This window comes from Zophobas morio, unplaced genomic scaffold (genome assembly GCF_036711695.1).
Source record: "Zophobas morio isolate AGI-343-1 ecotype UQ-CSIRO unplaced genomic scaffold, CSIRO_AGI_Zmor_V1 ptg000017l, whole genome shotgun sequence".
In the NCBI taxonomy this organism is placed as follows: Eukaryota; Metazoa; Arthropoda; class Insecta; order Coleoptera; family Tenebrionidae; genus Zophobas; species Zophobas morio.
In genome coordinates this window covers 10,237,635-10,264,071 of record NW_026972122.1, presented here as the reverse complement: position 1 = coordinate 10,264,071, position 26,437 = coordinate 10,237,635, and the positions used below count along the sequence as shown (strand labels likewise).

At 32.0% G+C, this 26,437-nt stretch overlaps 3 protein-coding genes and 1 long non-coding RNA gene across 4 annotated transcripts in view; 2 read left to right on the top strand and 2 right to left on the bottom strand.

Annotated features, from left to right (window-relative positions):
- Positions 1-26,437, top strand: part of LOC135130100 (uncharacterized) — a 188,722-nt gene that overhangs the window by 100,820 nt on the left and 61,465 nt on the right. The window lies entirely within an intron of this gene.
- Positions 718-2,423, bottom strand: LOC135130080 (probable cytochrome P450 6a13). Its single transcript, XM_064057396.1, has 3 exons — positions 1,262-2,423; positions 964-1,215; positions 718-913 (listed from the first exon to the last, which is right to left on the bottom strand). The coding sequence occupies exons 1-3, from the start codon at positions 2,400-2,402 to the stop codon at positions 750-752; spliced, it is 1,557 nt and encodes a 518-aa protein (XP_063913466.1). The 5' UTR covers positions 2,403-2,423; the 3' UTR covers positions 718-749.
- LOC135130337 (probable cytochrome P450 6a19) lies at positions 8,370-10,291 on the bottom strand. Its single transcript, XM_064057701.1, has 3 exons — positions 9,125-10,291; positions 8,816-9,067; positions 8,370-8,765 (listed from the first exon to the last, which is right to left on the bottom strand). The coding sequence occupies exons 1-3, from the start codon at positions 10,263-10,265 to the stop codon at positions 8,602-8,604; spliced, it is 1,557 nt and encodes a 518-aa protein (XP_063913771.1). The 5' UTR covers positions 10,266-10,291; the 3' UTR covers positions 8,370-8,601.
- Positions 16,123-18,841, top strand: LOC135130518 (uncharacterized). The gene is made up of 4 exons (XR_010280809.1): positions 16,123-16,334; positions 16,391-16,594; positions 18,538-18,691; positions 18,740-18,841. It is a non-coding gene; the product is annotated as an uncharacterized LOC135130518 (long non-coding RNA).

Below are 26,437 nucleotides of genomic sequence, written 5' to 3'. Positions count from 1 at the left end.
TAAGTTTGATATCGATTGCCCTGACCTTCTCAACAAATTATGTTTTTTGTTCCTAGATCCTCAGCTCGCTTTCGCCCCTGTTTTATCTGCCAACACCTCGCCTTAATATTGAAAAACACTCACCTATCTATGAGATGTGTGATCAATATGACCTACTTCAGAATGCCTTTGATAAATTTAGATGATTTTTTTTCTCTTTATTCCTCCTTACATCTTCCCCTTAGTTTCTTAGCTTCTTAGCAGTAATTTGTTGTTGGTTTCTAATTGGATTCATACATGTACCAACAATAATATTAATAATAAGAATAAAATAATTACATTGGACTAACAAGGAAACCAGCGAATAGAGTACGAATAAATAACAAAAATTCAAGGTCAGGGACGGAGTGACCCGTTGTCGTCAGTTCTATTTAATTTAATCTTAGAAAAACCAATAAGTAAGGCAAAAATTAATAGAACTGGTAATGATAGCCAAAAATGAACAAGGACTGAAAGGAATTAGAGGAAAAATTTCAAAAATTGCGTCTAGACATAAATTCAACAAAAACGAGGTTTATATCAGGGATAGATCAAAAATTTAGAAAAGGACAACACCTGAACATACCCACGGAAATAGGAAAAGTACACAATTTTGAAGAGATTGAAAGATTGTTAAATAACTCATAAGTTCAAAATATTTTATTTGTCGTCTACATTTTGTTGTTGATTATCATTTAATTTATTAAGTGTCGTTCTATCAATGATAAACTTTATAGTTTGGTGTAATCAAGCCACATCCCTCCCAGTGGACTCAATGTAAAAGATGTCGGGTCAAATTTTAGTGGCAATTGTGTCTTCGAATTAATCGAAAATTTATAATTTTTCAGAAGAACGCTGAGTCCAACTTTTGCTTCTAACATTCCAAATCGGAGACCTATTTAAAAAATGGACGGAGATTTGATCACTTATATAACCTGATTATACCTATGCAAACTCGGGGACCTTCTCCAAATGGTATAAAGGCATAAGGGTGCCGTTTCTTCTTATTTACTTCTGAGAATCTTTCTGGATCAAACTTCTCTGGGTTAGGGTAGTATTCTGGATCATGCTGAATACCCGCAATTGGAACAAACACTGTAGTTCCCTTTTCTATAACGCTATTTGTTCCAGGAACCGTGTAATTTTTAGTACAAAGACGGATCAAAGTTGAAATTGGAGGGTGTTTTCTTAAAGTTTCTGCAACGTAATGTGAGATTCAGGAAAACTGAGAAAAGATGTTTACCATTAATAACTTGCTCCATATAATGCATCTCCGTAACAGCTTCGTACGTTAATTTATTGTCATGCTTTTGAAGTACTTCTTCAACTTCTTTTCGCAAATTTTCTTGCACTTCAGGGTTCGATGCCAGTTCGAAAAGACAGAAAGTCATAGTAGTTGAAGATGTTTCGTATCCAGCTAGGAAAAATAGGAAAGATTGTGCGGCAATTTCATCCACTGTTAGATTAACTTCTCGTTTCTTCTCATTTTCTTCGCTCAATACGCTGTTATCGTCTACCAGTTTACCTCTGTTTTTGAGTTGCAACAATAAATGCATGAAGTCTTTTCTGTAGATATTGTTTTCTTCACGATATTTGATCGTGTCTTTAACTACTTTCATGAAGAAATTTGACAATTTTGGCTTGACAACTTTAATTTTTAATTTCTTTGCTAAACCTGGACTCACAAAAGTGATAAAGCCATTCAGATTTTCCCAAAATGTATCCACAAAAAATGATTTGAAGTACTGATTAAATTCGTTATCTGGATTTTTGAGTGAATTGCAGTCTATTCCAAATGCGCAATTTCCTATGATATCGGTAGTAAATCGAACCAACATATCTTTCATTTCTACAGCTTGCTTGCCTGCAGTTTTGTCCATTTCTATTTTCAGTTGGTTACCACAAGTAACTAGGGTATCGAACATCATTTTTAATCTTCCGGACGTAAATGTTGGAGTTATTTTTGCTCTAAGATTCTTCCATTTTTCACCCTCCAACGAAAATAGATGAGCACTTAATGGATCATTCGTCTCATCGTAGTAGACTCCTCTGTCTACAAAATGGCTGAAATCGTTTTGTAGAATGCTTTTAACGATGTCTAAATTTACGGGCATATATGTTGACGTATGTAGAATGTAGAAGCCTCCATGCAGTTGATCGTGTTTTTTAAAATAATTGTAAAGATTTGAAATAAATTCGCTAACTGATTCTGATTGAGTGACGAGTCCCTTACCGTGTCCAAATGGAAAACTTGTAGGCGGGGTAAATATACCTGTACGTTGCCAATACGTTTGAGAATATTTTATCCATGTTACAAAAACCACTACTAAAGCAGTCAATAGGCTTAGAAAGTCTAGTAACCAACTGTCGGTTAACATCGCCATGTGGAACAACTCTCTGCAACGTTCACGTTATAGCACTGCACTAAGCCCTGATAGCGCTTAAGAACTATTTAATGTTTTTCTCTTGTTATCTAATCAAGCCAGTGACTTGCCTGAAATTTGATACTTGAGTTGAGTGTGTGTAAAATATAAATAATAATTAGTTATTTGCTATGAACTGTAAAATAGTGCCAATCACTATTTATTTTATGATTATGCAAAAATTCTAGAATTTTTCTTATTTTCGCATTTAACGAATTGATTGACGATTATTTCGCCCATAAAGTGCAGTACATCAAATTCAGCTGTTTCAAAAAATCATAAGATTTGATTTTGCAAATTTTATTTTTTTATGATAAGTTTTTTTAATTTAAAATAAAGATATGTATGTAATGTTCAAGTAAAGGTGAAGAAACGTGCTAACGTTTGTTTAAAGTGACTTTTTTCACATATATCAATTTGGATACATGCAGTGTAATACTATAACACCAGTAGGTACTGTATTCTCGAATTTTCGGGAAAATCGAGTGAGTCGTTTTTGAATCTTGATTTAATCAATAAAATAATGAAACAATGTAATACATGCATTTACCAGTAATTTAAGAAAGTTTGTGATAACGCTTGTCGAGCTGTGTACGTAAGAATGAAACAGAGAAATTAAATTAAACGACATTTTCGAACTGCAATAATCAAATCACAACGCGATGGTGCAGACATTTTTATTATTTCGACTTCCGCTTATCAAACAAAACATTTGATTTTCGATGTTGTAATTCACATTTGGTTAATTATAACTTGTCTAGTGTTGAAACGTCGAGAAAATATAACGGACTCGATCACTACAGTTCTCATTGTAACTTCTTGGTCATCAAATATCCGTCAGTATCGAAAAGTCAATGTTGCATAAGCTTAACTGTCAAGTGTCATTGACTGACGTTTTTTATTAAAGTCATCTTGTGTGAAATGCCGTCATTCTGTAAGCTGTAATCTCACAATAGTACCGTTGGTACAAGAAGTTATCACAGGAACTTAGTTTATGCTCAGTAAGTAAAAATGGCCACTCAACAATAACTTGAGTGTTTATGTTTAAAAAAAGAAAGAATGCCACGTAAAAATTAGTTTGATTTGAATGAATTTGTCGCTTCAAAAGAAAGGGTTAAAATTATTCATTAAGCCACAATCAAACAAAATGTTTGCTGTTTCTGATTTAATCCATAAAATAAGTTAAATCATTGATTATCTTCTTTGAGTCACCATTTGTATGCAGTTCTAAAAATATGAAAGTAATAATAAATCACATAAAACTGATTCGGCAAAATTTTGAGATGACGTCATCAATTTTTTTTTTGGGAGAGGATAAACCGATACATTAGTCTGTTATCAGTGTTGTCATTGATGGATGCACTCAGGAGATTATTACTAAAAAGTGTGAATTGAAAAGTCTGCACCCTTTTCGTGGAGAATCTCAATCTAAATAATAACAATAATAATATATTTATTTGTGTATCAAAATGCAAAATTTCGATCATTTAGAAATTCATAATTCTAGAAAATTTCCTTATGTAGGAAAGATTTAATTTTGTTTTAAAGCATAAATTGTAATTTTGGATGAATTAGTTTTAATAAAAAGCATCAAAAGATTTTTTAATAGTCCACAGTAATTGCGTAATCTTCTGCCACGAGATCTGGAGAACATTTTCTATATTCGGCATATATATACCAGTTTATAAAATCAACTCTCAAATACTGCTAGCTGCTATTTAAAATAATTCCGGTACTATTTTTCGAATTTCCAAAACACAGGCTGTCCAAAAGAGACAAGAATTCCCCCTTAGTAGATACGGTTTTAATCTAAGGGGGAGATTCTCGAAACTCGATAAGGCCTTGCAAGGATCTGCAAATTCAAAACCATAGCAACACGTATTGTTGTTGCATTGTATTTGCAGTTTCGATAGCGATTTGCAACTTATCGGAGTTTCCAGAATCTCCCCCTATGTAATTATTTTTTTTTTCTTACGAAAATTCAGCACAGTTTTACTATTCCGAATTTATAATTTATCAAAATAAATTCGTTGTTTTTTGAGTCAAAATATACTGCATATTCTTGCACATTAGAGGAAATACCGTGTTATTACGAGAGAACCCCAAAACTGTACAAATATTTACTTTAATTTCTGATGAAGTTACTTCCCGAGTGTAAGCTAAGGAAGTATAGTAATCGAGTCCATCGAACGAATGGCCACTTTTATATTTTCTCGACGTTTCATGACCCCTAAAGTACGAAAAAAGCAGTCTCCCGTTTCCGTCCGTCTGTCTATCTGTCGGTCTAGTGTCTGTACCCGTTTTTATTAGACAGGTTATCTCCGAAAATGCTAACAGAAATACGGCTAATCTCCCCACCAACAATTTGATGACCTCATTTCAATGAATCGTAACATAAAATGATCTGAATGTCATAAAAAAAATATAATTCTATACTTGAAGTATACGAATCTATTTTCAGTTTTTTCGTTAAACGTTCATATTTTCGCAAAAACATTTGCAAGCTATGACAACGTTATATTACGACCTCAGGATATAAGTCTCTTTGGCGCAGTGGCTATATCGGGGAAAACGGAAACCTGGTAATACACTGTGCCAAATTTTCTTTTGTGCTATGACTAGTATAATTTATGTTGATGACGTCAGCACATTTTTTTTTGGTCAAATTAAAGACGAGTCACCCCATTTTCTCTAAAATTTGAAGAATACTACGTCTTTATAACATAATGACAAAATAGGAATGATAATATTCAGAACATGTTGTTCGATTGTGGTGTAATAATAATAATAATAATACTTTTAGTCCTCTGTTTTGAGAAGACTAAGCCATTCAAATCAAACTAATTTCCACGTGACATTCTTTCGATGTATAAACATAAATAAACACTTGAGCTTCAGATTGCTATAACCATCTATTACGTAGTGCTAAATGACATTTTATCCCGTTACTTATGTGTTTTAAATATATTTTCACTTTTCGAGATGGAGCTGCGGGGGTGTTATTGATGCCGCTGGTTTTTACTTCACAGGGGTTATCACAAACCGAAAAGCGCAGTATCAAATTTTATAATTTTTTTTTAATGGCTGGATTTGTCCGAATATACTTATAGCCTTCGACCAATTTTTTATTGATCAAATTAAGAGCCTCATTTTCTAGAAAATATGAGAAAACCAACGTCTTTATTTAATTATATAATTATTGTATTCAAAACATTTTTATCACTTTCTGGCTTAATTATTAATTTTAGTCCTCTATTTTGAGAAGACAACTCATTCAAATTAAACAAATTTCCACGTGACATTTTTTCGATGAATAAACATAAACAATCGAAGTTAAGCATGTACGCTGATAATAATACAGTCTTTTCCGTTAGTTATTTGCTTTTGAATATACTTGATATTGTCCGTATGTCTGCGGACGGCATCCCCTTGAAATTTGCGCCCCCGCGGCGCAGGGGTTCGAGTTGTCATTCGTATCACTAATTGTTGCTATGTAAAATATATGAGAAAACAAAAATTTTGTATCATTTTTAAAAGAGGAATTTCTTGAACTGTACTTCAGGGGCGAGGGAACTTATGTCGATGTAATAACCTTGGACCAATTTTTTTTTCTCTGCCTTTACTTCACCAAATTACGTAGGCATCTCGTTTTTTCGAACATACAACTTGTGTCACCTACAATTTCGCGTTTTAGTATAACCTAAATTCTGTTTTTTTTTTTTGGAAGTTTTTGGCAATGACACGTCGAGAAAATATGAAAGTAGTTATTATTACTGGCAATTGGAAAAGCATCGTGTGACAATGCAAAATATTTGAAATTGCCTAATACTAATACATTTAGGCGTTCCTCAAATACTAACGTCATACAGAAATCATTAACAGATTCAGTGAAAGTGGAGTTTGGCAACTTAACGAATTCTAATATTTCTATTAATAATAATTATATACATTACAATAAAGAAAATTAATCAATTATTTTTCTATATAATTTCGTGTTTATTTAATGAAACAAAGTAATGTATTTGCTCTAGATTAGGTCGTAGAAAAGTATAGTGTCCAACATACGTGAAGAATTTTTTACTCACTTCTGGTTTGCAACACTCGCCTACGACTCGTGTCGCAAGTTCCATGGTTGTGTAAAAATTCTACTTGCTACATTTTCACACAGTATAATTTATGACTAGCATATCTTAAAGTAGGTAATCAGTAATCACTGTGACACTACAAAATATCTGCAAAAAAGGTAAGATTATCTTTTGTGGCAGATTAGATTATAGCGTCCGTTTTGCTTTAATATAAAAATAAATTATCCATTTAACAAGAATTATTTATTTTTGTCTCATACAAACATTGCCTTATTTTTCCATATAGTCTCCATCTATTGCTAAACATTTTTCACAGCGTGGGACGAGTTTGTGTATACTGACTGCATAAAACTGTAAGCAGCCGTTTATTTAGAATCAATAATTTTTTGTGATGGTTCTGGAATGAACACTTTAATAATTTTCAGCTTGGAAAATATTATTTTTATCGGACTAGTTCAATAAATTGAGCTTGAAGTGTTAGACTTGTTATGATGTACATGAATTATACAATTATATGCTGTTTGCCAATTCCGAACTTTCTTCCTGGTCCTATATTTTTTCGCCGTGTTAACTTTTTCTGAATGGAATTTTCCGACACTGATATAGACTTCCACCCTCCGTGTCTTTTGACGTCAGATAAAAATGTTGTCGAACTACGCCGAAAACAGTGACCAGTGAATTTTTCCGGATTTTGTAATTTCAACCAGTCTGCTATTTTACTTGGCCTTTTAGCTAAAGTGTGAATTCCAATTAGTTGGGTTTACAATGTCTTTTCTTGTAAAAAATTAAGAGCTGATTGCCGGGGATGTGGGCTGGTCGTATCGCAGTGTTTGCGACAAGGTATAAATGAAGATTTTCTTTTCCTCCGCTAACGAGGAATATTCTGCCCATGTAAATTTTCGTGTCACCAACGTTTACAATTAGCATTGAATCCTTTCATTTTTGCCAATTCTTCATTATCAGCACCACCCCTTGACAATCTACTTAAATAATTAGTAGTAATTAGTAGTCAGGATTTACTTGAGTTTTCATATTTCTGGTAGCAGTGGACATATTCTCTTTTCAGAAATTTTTAACATTTCGGCCGCCAGTTCGGTTTTTTCTTTTTTTGTACAACATCATGGTTTCTTTCTAGATAATCCAACACATTTAATATAACTTTTTTGTGTGATCACTAAATCGTTTCGTTGCTCAAAATTACATAGAGTAGTAAAATGTTAAATAAATCAAAGATTCGGTTTGACCATACAATTCCCGTAACAGAGAAGATATCACTTGCCTTAGTACGTTTTAGCGCAGTAGTATATAAGCAGGGCTGACGTCAACCCCCACGTGACGTCTGTCCTTGAATCTACATTGCTGGTTGCTCATCACCGGTGCGCTGCTGCTTGAGGACCACCGGCGTACGAATCTGGGTTGTGTTTTTGAATCTTGGTAATTCGACTTAGATATTACAATATATATATTTTGAAGGGATTTTGAATAGAATGTCACGTTTGGAGAAAAAAGTCAAATACAGTGCCAAGTGCAGGATTTGAAACTGCGCTCGTTTTCCGAACCAGAACTTAAGTCTGCCGCCTTAGACCACTCCGCCAACCTGGCTTGGAGTCGAAACGAATTAAAAAATTAGATAAAAAAAGTTTCAAATTTCCAGGTCAGTAATTTTGTTTGGGTATAAAACTACATTCTGATATAATTTTAATAAATTGTTATTGTCCTGTTAATATTATTTTGACAGTATATATCAATCCCTTGCTCATTTTCATCCCGAAATTCGCGAGAAATTCTAAACAAAAACATCGTTTTTCCAAATTGAAAAATGTTTATTAACTGCTTGCTAAAGTACACATATTTTTTATTATTTCAGAGCCCAGTGCAGGTATTAAATAAAACTATAAATTCTTTAGTTAAAAGTGAAAAATTTACGAATTTACGGCTACAAAAAACAATGTTATTCCTGACTAGATACGTAAATAACTATTTACTGCATAAGTAAGTATTATCGCAGTATCTCACAATAACGTATAACCTCAAGATATATTGTATTTGTTTTCGTATACACAAATTTTCAAATTTTATAGTTTTATGTAGTCAAGCCACATTCCTCCCACTGGACTCAATATAAAAGATGATGGATTAAATTTTAGAGGTAATTGTGTCTTCGAATTAATCGAAAATTTATAATTCTTCAAGAGAACGCTGAGTCCAACTTTTGTTTGTAACATTCCGAATCGGAGACCTGAATAAAAAAATATTAGATTTAATCATCCATACAATTTTGTCATATACCTATACAAATTCGGGGACCTTCACCAAATGGTAGAAAAGCACACGGGTGTCGTTCTTTCTTATTTACTTCTGAAAATCTTTCTGGGTCAAACTTTTCGGGATTTGGATAGTATTCTGAATCATGCTGAATCCCCATAACTGGAATAAGTACTGCAGTGCCCTTTTCTATGACAAGATTTGTTCCAGGGACTGTGTAATTTTTTGTGCATATACGACTCAAGTTAGGAAGTGGTGGATATTTTCTTAAAGTTTCTGCAACGTAAACGTGAATTTTAGAAACTTGTTTAAAGTAAAGAAAAGGAAATTTACCATTAATAACTTGCTCCATGTAATGCATCTCCATAATAGCATCGTATGTCAGTTTATTTTCATGTCTTTCGAGTACTTCTTGAACTTCTTTTCGCAGTTTTTCTTGTATGTCAGGATTCGATGCCAGTTCAAAAAGACAGAAAGTCATAGTGGTCGATGAAGTCTCGTACCCAGCCAGGAAAAACACAAACGATTGGGCGGCAATTTCATTCACTGTTAGACTAACTTGGTGTTTTTTCTCATTTTCTTCACTCAATACACTGTTATCGTCCACCAGTTGTCCTCTGTTTTTCAGTTGCAACAGTAAATGCATGAAGTCTTTTCGATAAATATTATTTTCTTCACGATATTTCACCGTGTCTTTAACTACTTTCATGAAGAAGTTTGCTAATTTTGGTTTAACAATTGTAAGTTTTAGCATCTTGGCTAATACTGGGGCTATGAAACTAATAAAGCCGTTCAAGTTCTCCCAAAATGTGTTCAGAAAGAATAACTTGAAGTATCCATGAAATTCGTTATCCGGGTTTTTCAATGAATTGCACTCGATTCCAAAAGCACAGTTTCCAATGATATCAGTAGTGAACCGACCCAACATATCCTTCATTTCAACAGCTTCCTTGCTTGCAGTTTTGTCCATTTCCGTTTTCAGTTGATCACCACAAGTAACTAAAGTATCGAACATCATTTTTAATCTGCCGGAAGTAAATGTTGGAGTTAATTTCGCCCTAAGGTTCTTCCACTTTTCACCTTCCAATGAGAATAAATGAGCACTTAATGGATCATTGATCTCGTCATAATAGGCTCCTCTGTCAATAAAATGCCTGAAATCGTTTTGGAGAATAGCTTTAGTGATGTCTAAGTTTATGGGCATATAAGCTGGTGCATTAATAATAGTTAGTCCTCCATGTGGCTGATCGCGTTTTTTTAAATATTTATAAATATTTAGAATAAAATCGCCCATTGATTCGGATTGAGTGAATAAACTCTGACCGTGTCCAAATGGAAACTTCGTAGGCGGTGTAGATATACCTTTACGTTGCCAGTAAGTATGGGAATATTTTATCCATGTTAAAGTAACTGCTAATAAAGTAATAAACAGACTTAGAAAGTCTAATAACCAATTGTCGGTTAAAATCGCCATTTCAAATACTACACTGTCACGTTCACGTTATAGAATTATACTGAGAATTATCAAACCTACAGTTACTATTTATCTTTTTATCATGTTATCTAATCAGAACTGTGACTTTTGTGATAATGAATTTTTAACACTAAAATGTTTGAATATGGTTTATGAAAATGGTTTCGTTCACTATGTATTTACAAATATGTCTGAAACTAATTATTGTGATTTAATACGTTGAAAAAGACATGGTCTGCCTATTGACCATTAACTCACTATCTCCATTTACTGCCGCTTTTGTAAATGTCCTTCTTCCCTTCTTATGGAGAGATATCACAAAAATAATTAGGCATTAAGTTATATAAGAATCAAATTTTACGTTAGTAAAAAGACAAAATAAATATCAAGATGTAATCAGTTCTTGAGGCTTCTAGTACAGGGAATTATAAGTAAATCCTTATCCATTCCCAGTTTGTTTATGATAAATCCTTCTTTTACGGGATCTGTTAAGTCCAACCGGGAAACTTTGATTGCCATGATAAGCTTATATATTTGTCTTTCCAAATTTTGTTTTAATTCGACGGGACTTAAAGCAGTAATAAATTTTACGTTTATCTGCGAACATTTTTAGTTTTTCTAACATATCTTTGCTCCGTAATTTTTTTTTTTTAGTTTTCGGTGGTTAAATTGTCATTAATAATTGTGTGCCTGATGCCAAATTTCTATTTCATATAATTGGTGCTATTTCTGCAGGAATCAGTTGGTTACTGCAATACGTAAGTACAAGGTTTTTCGGAACTCAATGACACCAATTTTTATAGAAAAACATCACGGCAATTTATTGATTTTATTCCTCCGTTTAATCCCAAAATTACCTCCCGGGGCAGTACTGTCTTGTTTGTCAGTCACCTCGATAGGGCCTGAAGGTGCGTCGCTGTTAATAATTTCTATAAATATATATTACTTATTTTGCTTATTACCTAAACCCTCTTTTCACCAATAATCATGAGTAAATGTAGCAACTGTAGCGAAAATATTAGATAAAACGCTTCAACGAACAGAAATGACACAACAAGATATCACATATATGTCTTTTTTAAAAGGTCTTATAATGTTGTTTAGTGATCTTCGTACTGAATTTATCCATAGAGAGTTTTAAACGTGAGTTGGAAGAGCAAATCATCAGCGCAAAATCTATCATAAATTAACAACCTCCAGGGTCACAATCATTTGAAGACGTTGTTCAAAAATTGTTAGAGCGATAAAAACGCAGTTCCAATATTATAGTTTTCAACGTACCTGAACATTCGGAACCCAGCCTTGCATTTCAAAAACAAATAAAAAATAAAATTTGAAAAAAAATCAGAAAATAGAACTTGAGTATTCCTAGGGACAGCCCAAATTTCAAAAAATATTTAACAAACCGTTCTTCCTATATTCAATTGCTTCTATACTTTTTAGCGACCATGTATATACCAAAAATTTTGCCGTTAACTCCCAGTAAACACAGTTGTGATGTTGACGTGACAGGTACGTACTCACAAAAGAACAATAAGTACATCGCATGATTATGTCTTAACGATATACCTGGAACGTAAGCTATATAACATCACAATGGAGTACTCATGCTATGTAACAAACACGTAATGTTGACTACATTTACTAGATATCTCATTATTATGTCGCAGCGATATAGCTTGCATATAAACATTTAAACATCACACTGTGGTACTCTTGTTATGTAACTAACACCTAATGTTAACTGCATTTACTAGATATCTCATTATTGTGTAGCAGCGATATAGTTGGCAGGTAAGCCTTGTAACATCACAATGGAGTATGTAACCAATAAGTAATGTTAACTGTCGTTACTAGATATCTGATTAATATATACATATACATTCTTCGGAATGTTTTATTTTTATTAGTTAATTATGCAAAGTGTTTTTCAGTTGATTTTACAAAATGGCATGTTAAATCGAAAATTAACGTTTCTGACAGGGCAACAGCAAAAAATATTTAAAAACATACATATCGAGTATTATATAGCTCTATTTTATATTTATTATTTATGTTTGTGTTGCAAGTAAATAGCATATTCATAAACAAAAGATGCTGAGTCTTAAAAAAAGAAATTTCTTCCCTGTCTTAAATCTTGCACAAGCGAGATGACGCCAATAGTGAGTTGCTCTTAATTTTTTTTTTCATATTATATTTCCTGTAATTATATTTATTTATAATTTTATTTTTATATGTCCATAACAACCTGCGCTTTATAAAACAGAACAAGAGACTTAATGCACATAGTTTATGATCAGAATTAAAAAATGTCCCATCTAACAGGTAATACGAATTAAGACTAGTAATGAGACATTATTTTTTAACCTCTGCCTATACGTCACTGCCAAAAAGGAACAATTATACATGTACAGAATTTTGAAATGAGCTCGAAAAATAAAATGATATATTTCCTTATTTTATTAATTCTAATCCAAAATATGTTGATCGGCAACAAAAGAAACAAAAAGAAAAAAATCGAAATTAAAAAACTAATCTATTTCAAGGTTAGCGATATCGTTCTTAAATAAAAATGAATTAAATAATTTCTTCACTTTGATCGTAAGGAAAACAAATAATAATTTGAATACGAAACAATAATTGATCATCGAGTTTTGTGTATTGACTTTCGCACTCAGTTATAGGTATATCTGTTTAACATTAAATTTTCAAAAGTTTAGATTTTTCCAATGTAATCTTGGGCTCTAAAATAAACTGGTAATGTATAATGTATAATTATAATTGAGTATTTTCGTGGTTGATCTTTAAATTATTATTTATTCAAAAAATTCACTTAATTTCATATCCAATATGTAACTAACTGAAAACTGCTAATAAAGCAGCAGATATGACGAAATAGTGTAGACTTTTTTTAATGTCGGTAATAGAGTGTATGTATAATAAGAAGAGAGCGGAAAATATGCAGCAAAATTTTGGGAAATATGATCATATGACATGCATCAAATTTATGCAAATATGCAATAACTTTCTTAATATATGCAGAGATATGCAGTTGCATATGCTCCAAAAATAAAAAAAAGCGTAATAACCGAACAAAATTGATTTACAAATTGCAAAAACACCTTACCTTTTATTACAAAAAATACATAAATCACATTGCAAAGTGTTTAATTAGATCTCACTGACAAATAAATGACATTTTTTAAGATAATATTCTTATACTCAAAAATAAATATAGGTAAACAGAACGAATTAAAAAATAGTAGTAATCGACTATTTAATTACTATTTTGGTAACAATTTATTTTTAAATATTTTTCGAAATATTCTAACAAAAATTTTTCCGGTGATTCTAAAGTATGTATTTGTAAATAGAAAAACTGCGTACTGCGTCCACAGATGTAAAAATACTTATCGGATTAGAGCAAGCACAACAAAACACAGTTCCTTCTTGAAGAATAAGTTCAGGAAAAGGTTTAATGCATAAATTAATTTGAGTTATCTACATATTGACACACATCTCTATCGCTTTAAACACTTAAATGCAAACTCACGATGAAAAATAATAGGATAACGTCCCTTCGACCACCATAAAACATACCATTAATACACTTAAGTAACGAACAATAGTTATTTATTATACAAGCGGTTAAAGTGAATGTTTAATGAGCGGGTTACACATTCATTTTAACCGCGAGTGTAATACAAACTTTTATTTAATTTTGACAACCCCAAGTCCCAAATTGTGAAAAAATTGGTGATTCAAAGTTCACATTCGAGAAACGTCAGAACTGACAGCGACCAAATAAAAATTTTATATGCTTAGAATTTAGGTTACAATATCAGGTGTGTGTGCGTAGTATGTGACTCTGGCGACGGTGTTTGTTTATTTTAAACAAACTAAAATTATCGAAAAATTGCAAAATCATGCAAAATTCCAACGACAAAACTTGCTCCCAGAAAAGAGGAAATCAGAAAGTGTATCAAAAGTTCCTTAAATGAAAAGAGCAGCAAGGCACTGGAGAAATTACAGAAATGGTAACCATGGTTTTAAAACAGCAAAATAAAAATTTTATTTCGCTAGCGGTTTAAAAATTTTATGGCGCTATCGGATAAACCAAAGCTTTAGTGGCCTACTGACGGCAAAATAAACGTTTGTTTACGTGTCAAAATTGAATAAAAATATTGAAATGAAGGGTATTTCCAAAAGTAATTAGGACCCGAATTTACCTGGAAGGATGGCTTAACACCCAGTGGTTCCTCCAAACTACCATAAAACCCAAACTTTCCCAGTTATTTGCAATATGATTCATGAAATTTCGTTTTTCTAGAAAAATGCCGATCGAATGGCTTTTTTTTTTCAAAGTAGCACAAAAATTGATAAAAATGCAAAATATGGACCCGTTACGTGAAATATGCAGCAGAAGGCAAATATATGCAAATATGCAATTTTTTTATAGCTGTATTCATTTTTAATTAGCATGATTCGTTCACATATTAAATATCAAGACTTATATGCAAAAAATAACGGATATGCAAATTTCATAAAATCCGCTCTCTAATAATAACCAATTCATCCGGTATGTTTCTGTTGTTGTCTTCGTTCGACACCACTGTATTTACAGTATTTAAGCAGGTATACGTTTCCGCCCCTAAAATCCCACGAACGGCATCCTTTGCCCACGTAAATACAGTAGGTACCTGAAATGAAAACAAAAACAGAAATAGTTTTACAACACCTTATCAAAATTTAAAAAAACCACTATGGTATTATTTGAAATTTATTGTTAAAGATTATATGGTCAATTAGATGTGGGTCGTCGTATTCTTTAAAAAGTGACCTTCGTCAGTGAGTTCGTAATGCTTAATTAATAATTATATTCAGAGCGAAAAATACAACGGCTTTATTAGAAATATACCAAAGACAAGTTCTTTTCATTGTAATAATTTCTAAGAATTATTTCTGTAAACTTGTTTACTTGAAATGTTATTTTGTAAGTACCTGCTTGGCAAATGATAAATAGAACATCTGTAAGATGACCAGATTTCAAAAGTCCGAAATCGGAACATTAGTTTCCATTTCCATCGTAATCTGATATATAACTGCTTTGAAAATTTTTAGTTGTAATATACTAACAGTACTGACATTTGCTGACATTTAAAACAGTGCTGACAACCGTATCGATACAAGTTTTGTTCCCAATTTTTCACAAAATAAAATTACTATTCATGAAAATTAGTGATTTATCCGAGGATTTATCTTTATTCTTATCAGATTTATAGAAATCGGAACATTCACGGAACGAATGTTTTAATCGGAACATTTATTGGACGAAATTTGAAATCGGAATTATTAGAGTATTGAAATCGGTACACTTCCGATCAAATCGGAACGTCTGGTCACCTTAAACATCTGCGGTAATATAGGGAAGACCCAACGACACAAACAAAGCCATAAAAATTCTTTGCCCATTGTCCCTGAAACGGGACAAGGTTTTGAAGAGTTCATTCGTCGAATTTTGATTTTATAAAGCGATGATGGGTAGCAAAAAAACTAGAGAGTGGTTAATTTTGATTTTATTAAATTTATTGTATCTAATGAAAAAATAACGCTCAACTTCTGCATTTACTATCCACCAGATGTTTGGGGGGTGCAGTCGGACCTTTGTTAGTTTGGTTTGTCTGTGAGTCGGACGATCCCTTTTTTCCATATTTATGGTTATTGCACTTCACACTCACAGTGAAGTTGTCGAATTCCATTTGGCCATTTGGGTCACAACCACCGAACCTTTCTCGTAAATCCGTAACTCACTTCATTTTTAATGCAGTTTTGTGAAAATTGTGTGGGTTGAATTTACACTAGGTAAGTTAATATAATTCTAATGAAGTAATCATTTTAATTTTTACATGCTTCTGTTGTTTTTGATAACTGTACGTAAATAACAACAACAGTTTTTTCAGACAAGCTGGAAATACCACCATTAATCACTGAAGATACTCCCGCTGATTTTGAAGAACTTACGGTGATTGTTTTTGAAAGTGAGGCGCTTTGCCATAACATGTTGCAAAGGTATGTTACTGCAATTTTTTATGAACTAGGTGCTAATGAACATAATTTTACTCTAGACTTGAAACAAATACAAAAAATATGTGCGAAACAAAAGAAATTTTAAAGGAAACGAGTGAACAAATCTCCAATATGAAAACGTCATCAAATGTGACAAATCAAAGAGAAAACAGTAATAGAAGATATGCCGCCAAGACCACAGATAAACAAATTTTGAGGAATTAGAAGATTATCTCTGCCTACTACAACAACCAGGTTTCTTTGTAAGTTAAAAAAATACAATTAGTTCAGTCAAATTAGCGATCAACCTCGCAATGAGAGATAATAAGCTGAATTTTCGTATATACCTTCATTTTAGCGTTCTAAAAGTTGTCTCAAAAGTCTCATAAAATCTCGTGACTGCGTCGTAAGTAAGTTATTCAAGGTCAAAGGTCAAGAAAAACATTATTTTGCGATTATCTCGGTTTCTATTGCTCTAATGATGTTAACACCTATTATCATAATTGTAGAGCATAAAATTTGGGACAAATTTTATTTGAAACATTTTTTGATACACTTAATCGTTTTTGAGATAGAGGGCAGTGGGCGCGCAGCGTTCATCCAATCATACTGTAATGCAATCAACCGTGAATATCTGTGAATACTACCTTGAATTTTGAAAAATTTGTATTATTTATGAGTTAATACATTGCATTTAATAACATTTTGCATATTTTCAATACATTTATTTAATGATACTTACCTACTTTGTATAATTAAAAACTCTTTAAATGACATATTTATTGTAGGTATATCTTAGGTTAGATTATTATATATCTTAAAATTATATTAATTTTTTCAAAGTAAATTTTAAGGAAGTAAAACGAGTTAATATATTTTAATTTTATCTTCATTCAGCAGCTGTACATTTCTTACGATTGAAATTGAATTGCAGTGAAAATCTATAAATTTTTAATAATTTAAAAAACAAAAGTATCAATTTTCTTCTTCTTCACCGTCATCTTCTGGACGTTCGGGAATTTCTGTTTCATCGTCGTCATCTTCGGTGCCCTGAATTGTTGTTTCCAGACCTTCCAGTTATAATCATGATAGAAAAATAAGTATTTAAAAACTTACACATTTTAAAGATATAAATAAATTGAGATATACAATAAATATTTCATTAAATGAGTTTTTAATTACACAAAGTAGGTAAGTATTATTCTATGAATATATTGAAAATATATAAAATGTTATTAAATACAATGTATTAATTGATTAATAATACAAATTATTCAAAATTCAAGGTAGTATTCACAGATATTCAGTTGATTGCATTACAGTACGTATGGACGAGCGCTACGCGCTCACTGTCCTCTATCTCAAAAACGATTGAGCGCATGAAAAAATATTTCAAATAAAATTTGTCCCAAATTTTGTGCTCTACAATTATGATAATAATTGTTAACATCATTGGAGCAATAGAAACTGAGATAATTGCAAAAAACTGTTTTTCTTGACCTTTGACCTTGAATAACTTACGACGCAGACACGAGATTTTATGAGACTTTTGAGACAACTTTTAGAACGCCAAAATTAAGGCGTATACAAAAATTCAGCTTATTGTCTCTCATTCCGAGGTTGATCCCTTTTTTATGCTAAAATGACTGGACTAAATATATTTATATGTACTTACATATAACATAATTTTGGATATTATATACAGGTAGATGCCTGTAATACTATAACACTTTTTAGGAACCTACTAAACATGACACATTTCGCTTAACACGTTACATACATAGTGGGTTGCAGAAAAGTCTTATAGTGAAGCACCCTGTAGGTTATACATACGCGGTGACTTCCAAATAGATTCGGAAAAAAAATCCTTTAATTGTCACACGGATTCAAAGTAATTAAATTGCTTCTCCAGTTTCAAGAAACAAATACGGAACATCTTATTAAATGTAAATGATGCGGCAATGATTTATTCAGCTTCCATTGTGACTAAATTTTTTCTTTATTTTTGCTGTGTGTTGTTTAGATGAAAACAAATGGCACTGAATGAGGTGTAGATCTTGATATTTTTTCCCCTGAATTAGGACTAGATAAAAGAAATTACTTAAAATTTTCTCTACTTCATGATGTTGTGGTTTTATTTTCCGAACTTATTTCAGAGTCGCTCGATATATACACATAAAAATATTTTCTTCTTTTCTTATTTCAGGAACTGCTATTGTCCCAGATAGGTGGTAATGGGAAAAAGAACAATGTGGGGCGTGTATTTAAAAAAAAAAAAAATCAGCGAATTTGCTGTAGCTTGTTTGTTCGGTAGGAAAATTCCAAAATGGCTGGGACAAAAACAATGAATATTATGAAAGGTATTTTTTTTGCAATAAATATAATTATTACAATTTTTATTTTTGAAGAAATTACAATGAAGACCCATTCCGCAATAGAAAAAGAAGTAGAACAACGCTGCTCAGAGTGGCTAAGGCATTCTAGTCAACGCCTGAAGAAAGAAAAAACAACGACAGTTTATAGTTTCTATGTCTTTTTTAAGTGTAAATTATATTGTATTATTTTCGAATTAGGAAATCATATATATATATTTATTTATTTATATTATGAATTTGTATTAATTTTTGTATTTTATTACTTATTACATATTTTATTTTTTCAAACATTGAATAAAATAATAATTTACTGTAAGCTCTAAATTTTACTCTCCATATCCATATCCCTAAATGGTAACTAGACTTTTTGAAATGCCTATTCATATCGCATAGATCATGTTAATAAAATATACTGAGAGTTATATGTTTACGATGTTGCGATATATACGTAACGTCTATGTCCATTTAATACGTTATATTGGCGTTTAAAATAAAACGTAACAGATACATCAAAATATAGAGAATCTAGCGACATACTAACACAACGTTATGATGATGTACCAGCGAGCACGTCTCTACTCTGAAACAATGTGGATGTCACCAGTATGTTACAAGCATGGGTCACTGTTGATTACATTACATAGCACAGGGAAAGCAAATGTACGCAGTTTGGTATGTAACAGCTAACAAGATCGTAGACAGAGTTAAGTGGCATTAACATCGCTACGACGCAACTGTGTTTACTGGGCTAGATACAGGTTTAATCCAAGTAATTATAATTTTGTTTCTTACGAAAATTGAGTACAATTTTGGTATTATGAATTTATAACTTACCAAAATAAATTCATTGTGGCAATAATTTTGATCTATTTATCCACAAGGAATAAATGAATATATTTTTAACAATTTTTGAGTTCAAATACACTGTATGTGCTTGTATATTACTGAAAATACTAATAAAAAATAAAACTGCCTATAGAGTTGTGACAAAATAATACTAACGTCATACAGAAATCATTAACAGATTCAGTAAAGGTGAAGTTTGGCAACTTAACAAATTGTAGCATTACTATTAATTATTACGATAATGAAAATTAACCAATTTCTGTAATTTCGTGTTAATTCACTAAAACAAATTAATGTATTTGCTTTAGGTAAGGTTGTAGAAAAATATACTGTGCAACACATTTTGTTTTCGTCTGCTTTGGTTTGAACTCGCTTACAGCTTGTATCACAAATTCCATACTTGTATTAAAATTCTACTTCACGCTCATTTTACACAATATACTTTATGACTAGCATATCTTAAAGTAGCTAATCATTGTGACACCACAAAAAAATCTATAAAAAAGATAAGATTGAAGTGTTTGGGTTTTGTCACAAAAAATACAAAACATTTCTCTGATGTTAGTGTTTTCATCTTATTTATTATACAAGACATTTGTTCGTCCAAAGTTGGAATACGCGAGTGTTGTGTGGTCACCGAATTATAATACAGACATAGTATCAATTGAGAAAGTACAACGTCGTTTTGCTAAATCTGCATTATTCTTGATTGACGGTGTTTATCCACCTCGAGGTTACCCACAAGATTTACTTCTTTTACTCGTATAAATATCCCATTTCTCTCTTGCAGGCGATCGTATTCTTCTGTAATATTCTTATTTAAATTAATTTACTGCCTAATCGATAGTCCAGACCTACTAAATAATATAAAGTTTGCAGTTCCAGCATTTAATAAAAGGCATCATAATATTTTCATTTCAAAACGAACATTCTATCAAACTGTCCTATCTATCAAATGATTACAAATTACTAAAATATTGAACACGCTGTAGATACTTTTATATTAAATTCCTTCAATAGGATTCGTGAACACTTCTTGCTCTGTTGGTTACATTGAATTCTTCTACCAATTTTCTTATTTATTAATATTCATTACTTCTAACCTGCCCTGTAAATGGAATTTTCTCCGTTGGGCAAATTAATTAAATAATAATATCAATTAAATAATAAGAACAAAGATTATCTTTTGTGCCAGATCAAATTATAGTACCTGTTTTGCTTTAATATAAGAATAAATTATCTAATAAGTAATTAACAACAATTATTTATTTGTGTGTACACTAGCACTAATTCATCAGTTACTCCACTTTTTTCCCGTTACATCATGTTTAACATTCCCCGAAAACTTTTCCATACCTTTCCCGTGACACAGAAGGTATTAAATTGTCACAGTACGCTTTAGTGATCTTGTTAATGTTATTTTCACAGTCGACATCACTTTCTCGCTCATGTTTAATCGGAAATCACCAAAATTGTAAATAAAAACGTCGTTTTTACAAATTGAAAAATTGAGTTGATTTGATTTCATTTATTGACGGAAAAACTATTAACAAAATATAAGTTTACAATAATAAAAACTAATTAATTAAAATTAATTCCTTAAGTAATTACTAGGCTTGGGATTTGTTTTTTGCCTTTTTATATCTACTTCAGGAATTGCAGCGAAATTTATATATTTATCCGAATTTAAAAAAATTTGTTTATTTAACGCCCATTTAGTACTACCTAAAATGCCTAATTTACCGTTAGAGACCTAAAGTGTTAATTAAACGACCTAATTGTAAATTTGAAAAGACTTCTTTTGGCTGGCAGATTGTTTAAAAATGGGTTGTAAACAACGCCCTTGAGTTTAATGGTATGGGTTGGTGTCGTCAACTGACAACGCTGGCCTGCATTTCATTTAGATTATAGCCGGAAGGAGGTGAATCTCTGAAAACGCATTTTATTTTGGAAGCTTATTGTTAGTGATACTGAGTGTCTTTGCGTGTTAGTGAGTGTGCTGGGGCCGGTTTTGATTTTTTTGCATACAGTAAAGAATCCTCAAAATGCCTAAGGTAAAATCATCCATGAAAGATAAAATCAAATTATGGTTAGGGAATAATTTGGACACTAATTTTCAATTTCCTTCTTCAACCAAAGGCAATGAGTTATTCTGCAAAGTGTGTGGAAAAGTTGTAAGTAAACATTTAAAATACTGAAGCTTGAATTATGTTCACATTTTTGTTTCCTAGTTTAAGTGCGAAAAAAAATCACACTTTGAACAACACTGCAATGGCGATGCACATAAAAAGAACAAGAATAAATTCAGTAAACAAACTTTATTAAACATCAGTTCCGACAATGATTTTACGCAATTTTGTACCGATTTATGTATGGCATTTACCGCAGCAAATATTCCATGAAATAAAGAAAGTTGTCCTCAGTTTAAATATTTTATGCATAAATATACAGGAAGGCATTTACCCCCAGAAAGCACTCTGAAAAAAAATTATTTACCAAAAGATTACGATATGGTGAGCACTAGAATTTTTTATTTAAAAACTTTTATAATTTACAGGTAATTAAACCAATTAGAAATTCTATTGGCAATAATAATATATGGATTAGCGTCGATGAGACGACGGACAGATTAGGTAGATACATAGCCCATTTAGTAATTGGAAAGTTATCTTCTGAAGAAGCTGGCCCTCCATTTCTACTAGCTTTGAAGCAGCTTGATAAAACTAATAGCAACACAATCTCGAGATTTATAAACGAATCATTGGGTGTGCTATTGATAATTTTAAGCATTGAAATTATTATAATTTATTTAATTGTTAATTTGTAGCTTTATTGTGGCCAAAAGGAACTGAACACAAAAAAGTTAAATAGTTGGTATCAGATGGTGCTTCATACATGATCAAAACTGGTACTAATTTGAAGGTGTTTTTTGAAAATATAACACACTTAACATGTATGGCACATGGGTTACATTTACTGTTTGAAACAATTAGACTGAATTATCCAGATGTCAATGGGATAATTAGCAATGTTAAGAAAATCTTTTTAAAAGCACCAATAAGAATAGAGTTTTATAAAAACAGTTTACCAAATACACCTCTCCCACCTGAACCTGTATTAACCAGGTGGGGTACTTGGATTCAAGCAGCATTGTTTTATGCAGAACACTTTGATGTTTTGAAACAAGTCAGTAAATATATAATGGTTTTTTACTATCATTCTTATATTGAATATTTTTAGGTTATGTCATTTGAAGCCACAGATGCACAAAGCATTAAAAAAGCTCAAGAATTCCTGAATAAAGCAAACGTTAAAAATGAACATTAAAACTCACTTTAAATTTATTGCTGATGCAATAGAACAATTAGAAACTATAGGTTTAAAATTAAACCAAATTATGGAAATTGTGGAAAAAGTGTATACATCTTTAAAAAACACACCAGGGAAGGTGGGGGAAATGGCGTTCCAAAAATTATGTTCCCTATTAAAAAAGAATAGATCGGTAATGGAAATGCTGCCAACAATACATACATAAATGAAAACGTACATTGTTAAATTTTTAGTTTTGCACCCATCACTTCTTGTGATGTGGAACGCACGTTTTCAAAACTTTAAAATGTTTTAAGCGATCAAAGGTGTAAATTTACAATCCAAAATTTAGAGAAATATATAGTTTGCTTTTGTAGCTCATTTTAAATACCTGAATTAATATTTTATTTTTTGTTAAATGCGATTTGCTTTAATTTGATCGCCATTTCTTTGGGATAACTTAGAATTAGTGGACGTAACTATAGGTCGTTTTTTATTTAATCATTTTTTTGTTTGTTACACAAAATATTTGTTTCTATAATGTTTTGTTTAATGTTTTTTTTTTAATATATATTTTTTTGATGTATGCTTTTTCGTTGAGCAAATATTTTTTCCTCCAGGTTTTTAACCTAAACTAAGATTTTTATAATCTAAACCGTCAATTTTGGGACCTAAAAATGTCTCCTTTTATTCATTTTTTAACGACCTAAAAGCCGAAGCCTAGTACTTACTTATGAATATAAATAAATATAAATTATAATTAAAATTTAAATTAATAAATAATATATACTAAATAATAATAATCAAATTCTTCCATAATAATTTGCAACCAGATTACGAAACTGAAACTTAGTAGTCTGGAAATGTGATACCGTGCTTTGGCTGGAATATTCATTTGTTGCGACCATCATTCGCTTCAATGGATGATTTTTAGCCAAATTCGTTGTTCAAGCAGAAATTCTGAAAATGTTTTTACTACGAGTACTGCAGCTGTCAATGGTGGGTACTAAGAATGATAATCTGGCTAATAAAAATGAATTGTCTATACTATTGTTAATGATGCTATGTAATACACAAGCATCTGAGGTGCACCTACGAATGTTAAGTGTTTGTATATTAAAAACATTCATAATCCAACTGTAATCACCCCTCACATGTCTACGACCTACTTAAAATTCTAAAGTTTGAAGAAATTTATTTTGAACTTTCCCCAACAATTGGCAGTCGTTACTATAAATTAGCGACCAGACAGATGAACAATAGTCGAAGTGCAAACGCACCAAAGAACAAGGTTTGCGGCGAAAAATCTTTTCCATTGCGCCATACAAAACCCCACATTCTCAAGGCTTTTTTGGAAATGTGATGATAGTGACTCTTAAACGACAGAGTACTATCGAAAATCACCCCTAAATCTTTAATTTCATGAACTCTGGAAACAGTTTTATTATCTAACCGATAATCAAAGTTGGTACTGGATTTTAATTTCAAAAAGATATAATATGACATTTTTTAATGTTTAATGGCAACCAGTTAACCCCACACCATTCGAACAATTTATCCAGATGTAACTGAAGATGTTCAGCATCCTGAGGACAATCAATAACCCTATACAACTTTAAATTGTCTGCATATAATAAACAATTAGAATAACGAAAACAGGACGCTAAGTCGTTGATGAACAAAAAGAATGGAATGGGACCACACTGTGTTCCCTGTGGCACACCAAAAGAAACCTCAAAAGGAGTCGAAATGTAATTTCCAATGCACACAATCTGCACCCTGTCCGAAAGAATCGATAATAACCATTGAGTTTCCAAATTAGAACTCTGTGATGTACACCATCAAACGCTTTCGCGAAATCAGTGTAAACAGAGTCTATTTGAGCCCCGTTGGAAAATGCCTTATTAAGAAATGATTGGTATTCCAAAAGATTAGACAATGTGGATCTATTCTTGCTAAAACCATGTTGTCTGTCTGATAGAATTGAAGATGAGAATCATTGCAGTTGACGTGTAATTATTACATCAAATAATATAGGTATAGCCGATTGGTTACAGACACCTCTATTATTGTCTATTTTATTGACTTCTCCAGATCTGAAAATAGAAACAACGTAACTGCTCTTCCATAATTTTGGGAATGTACCAGATAACAAGCACTTCTTAAACAACTCGAAAAGAGGTAAACAAAGCGAGGATTTGCATTTACATAAAATAGTATTAGAAACACCGTCCGGTCCTGGATTACACGATTGTTTTAAACTTGAAATACCATCAAATACATCTGAAATATTAATATCCAGACCGACATCATGAACGCATTAGGTTGCTTCAAAGTCACAATCAACAGGATTACCGTTGTCCTTAGTATATACGGAAGAGAAATATTCGGCAAAAAGGTTAACAATTTTTTTACCACCTTTAGCTGATATCTGATCTAGAAACATTTCGATAGGAATGCCAGAATAACTATTCTTCCTGTCTTGTATAAATTTCCAAAAAAAATTAGGATCGTTAGAAATGCAATTGTTGACATTGGCAATGTAAGAAGCATAAAGTTGTTCGCTACGCTCCTTACAACGGGTACGCAGAGATTTGAAATAAAGATAATCTTCCAAAGTACCAGACTTTTTGTATTCAAAATGACAAGATTTCTTTAACTTACAAAGACTTTTAAGTTCCTTATTAAACCATCTGGGATAAGTACCTACTTGCGTTTCGTTTTATAATTTTACGTGGAATATATTTTTCAAACCTCTAAAAAGAATTTCGTAAGAAACTGCTACCAGTTCATCTATGGAATCACCAACTACTTAAACAATTAATCCAATCAATAGAAGAAAAAAATATATTTAAATACTCATTAATCAAGGTTATCTTTATACCTAAGCCAGGACGACAAGATTACACCTTGGCTAAATCCTACAGACCAATTAGCTTAACATCATTCTTGCTGAAAACGCTAGAAAGACTAAGCGAAAAAGAAATTCGGGAGACTGCTTTGAGCAAGCAACCTCTACATCCGAACCAACATGCCTACATCCAAGGAAGATCCACTGATACGGCCCTACACACAGTTGTAAACCGTATAGAGTGGGGCGATGGAATGTTCTTGGATATTGAAGGAACGTTTGATAAAACGACCTTCGAAAGCATAGGACTATCCCTACGAGAGCACAACGTGGACCCCACCCTCAGTAGATGGGTGGCCGGTATGCTGAGGAATAGGGAAGTACTGATTAATGTAGGTGCCACTGAGATCGAGGCTGTTGTAGGCAGGGTATGTCCTTAGGGAGGAGTTATCTCTCCTCTACTCTGGGATACTGACGTTGATAGCCTGATACGACGCCTCAATGATCTTGGCTACCACACAATTGGATACGCAGACGATCTAGTCATTCTGTTAACAGGAAAAAACGCAGATACATTATGTGAAATAATGCAAGCTGCAGTAAAAATAGTCGAGGAATGGTGCAGCAGGCATACCCTCTCCGTTAATGGAGAGAAGACGAAACTAATTCTGTTGACTAGGAAAAGGAAAATTGGCACACTACAGATGCCAAAAATATTTAACACA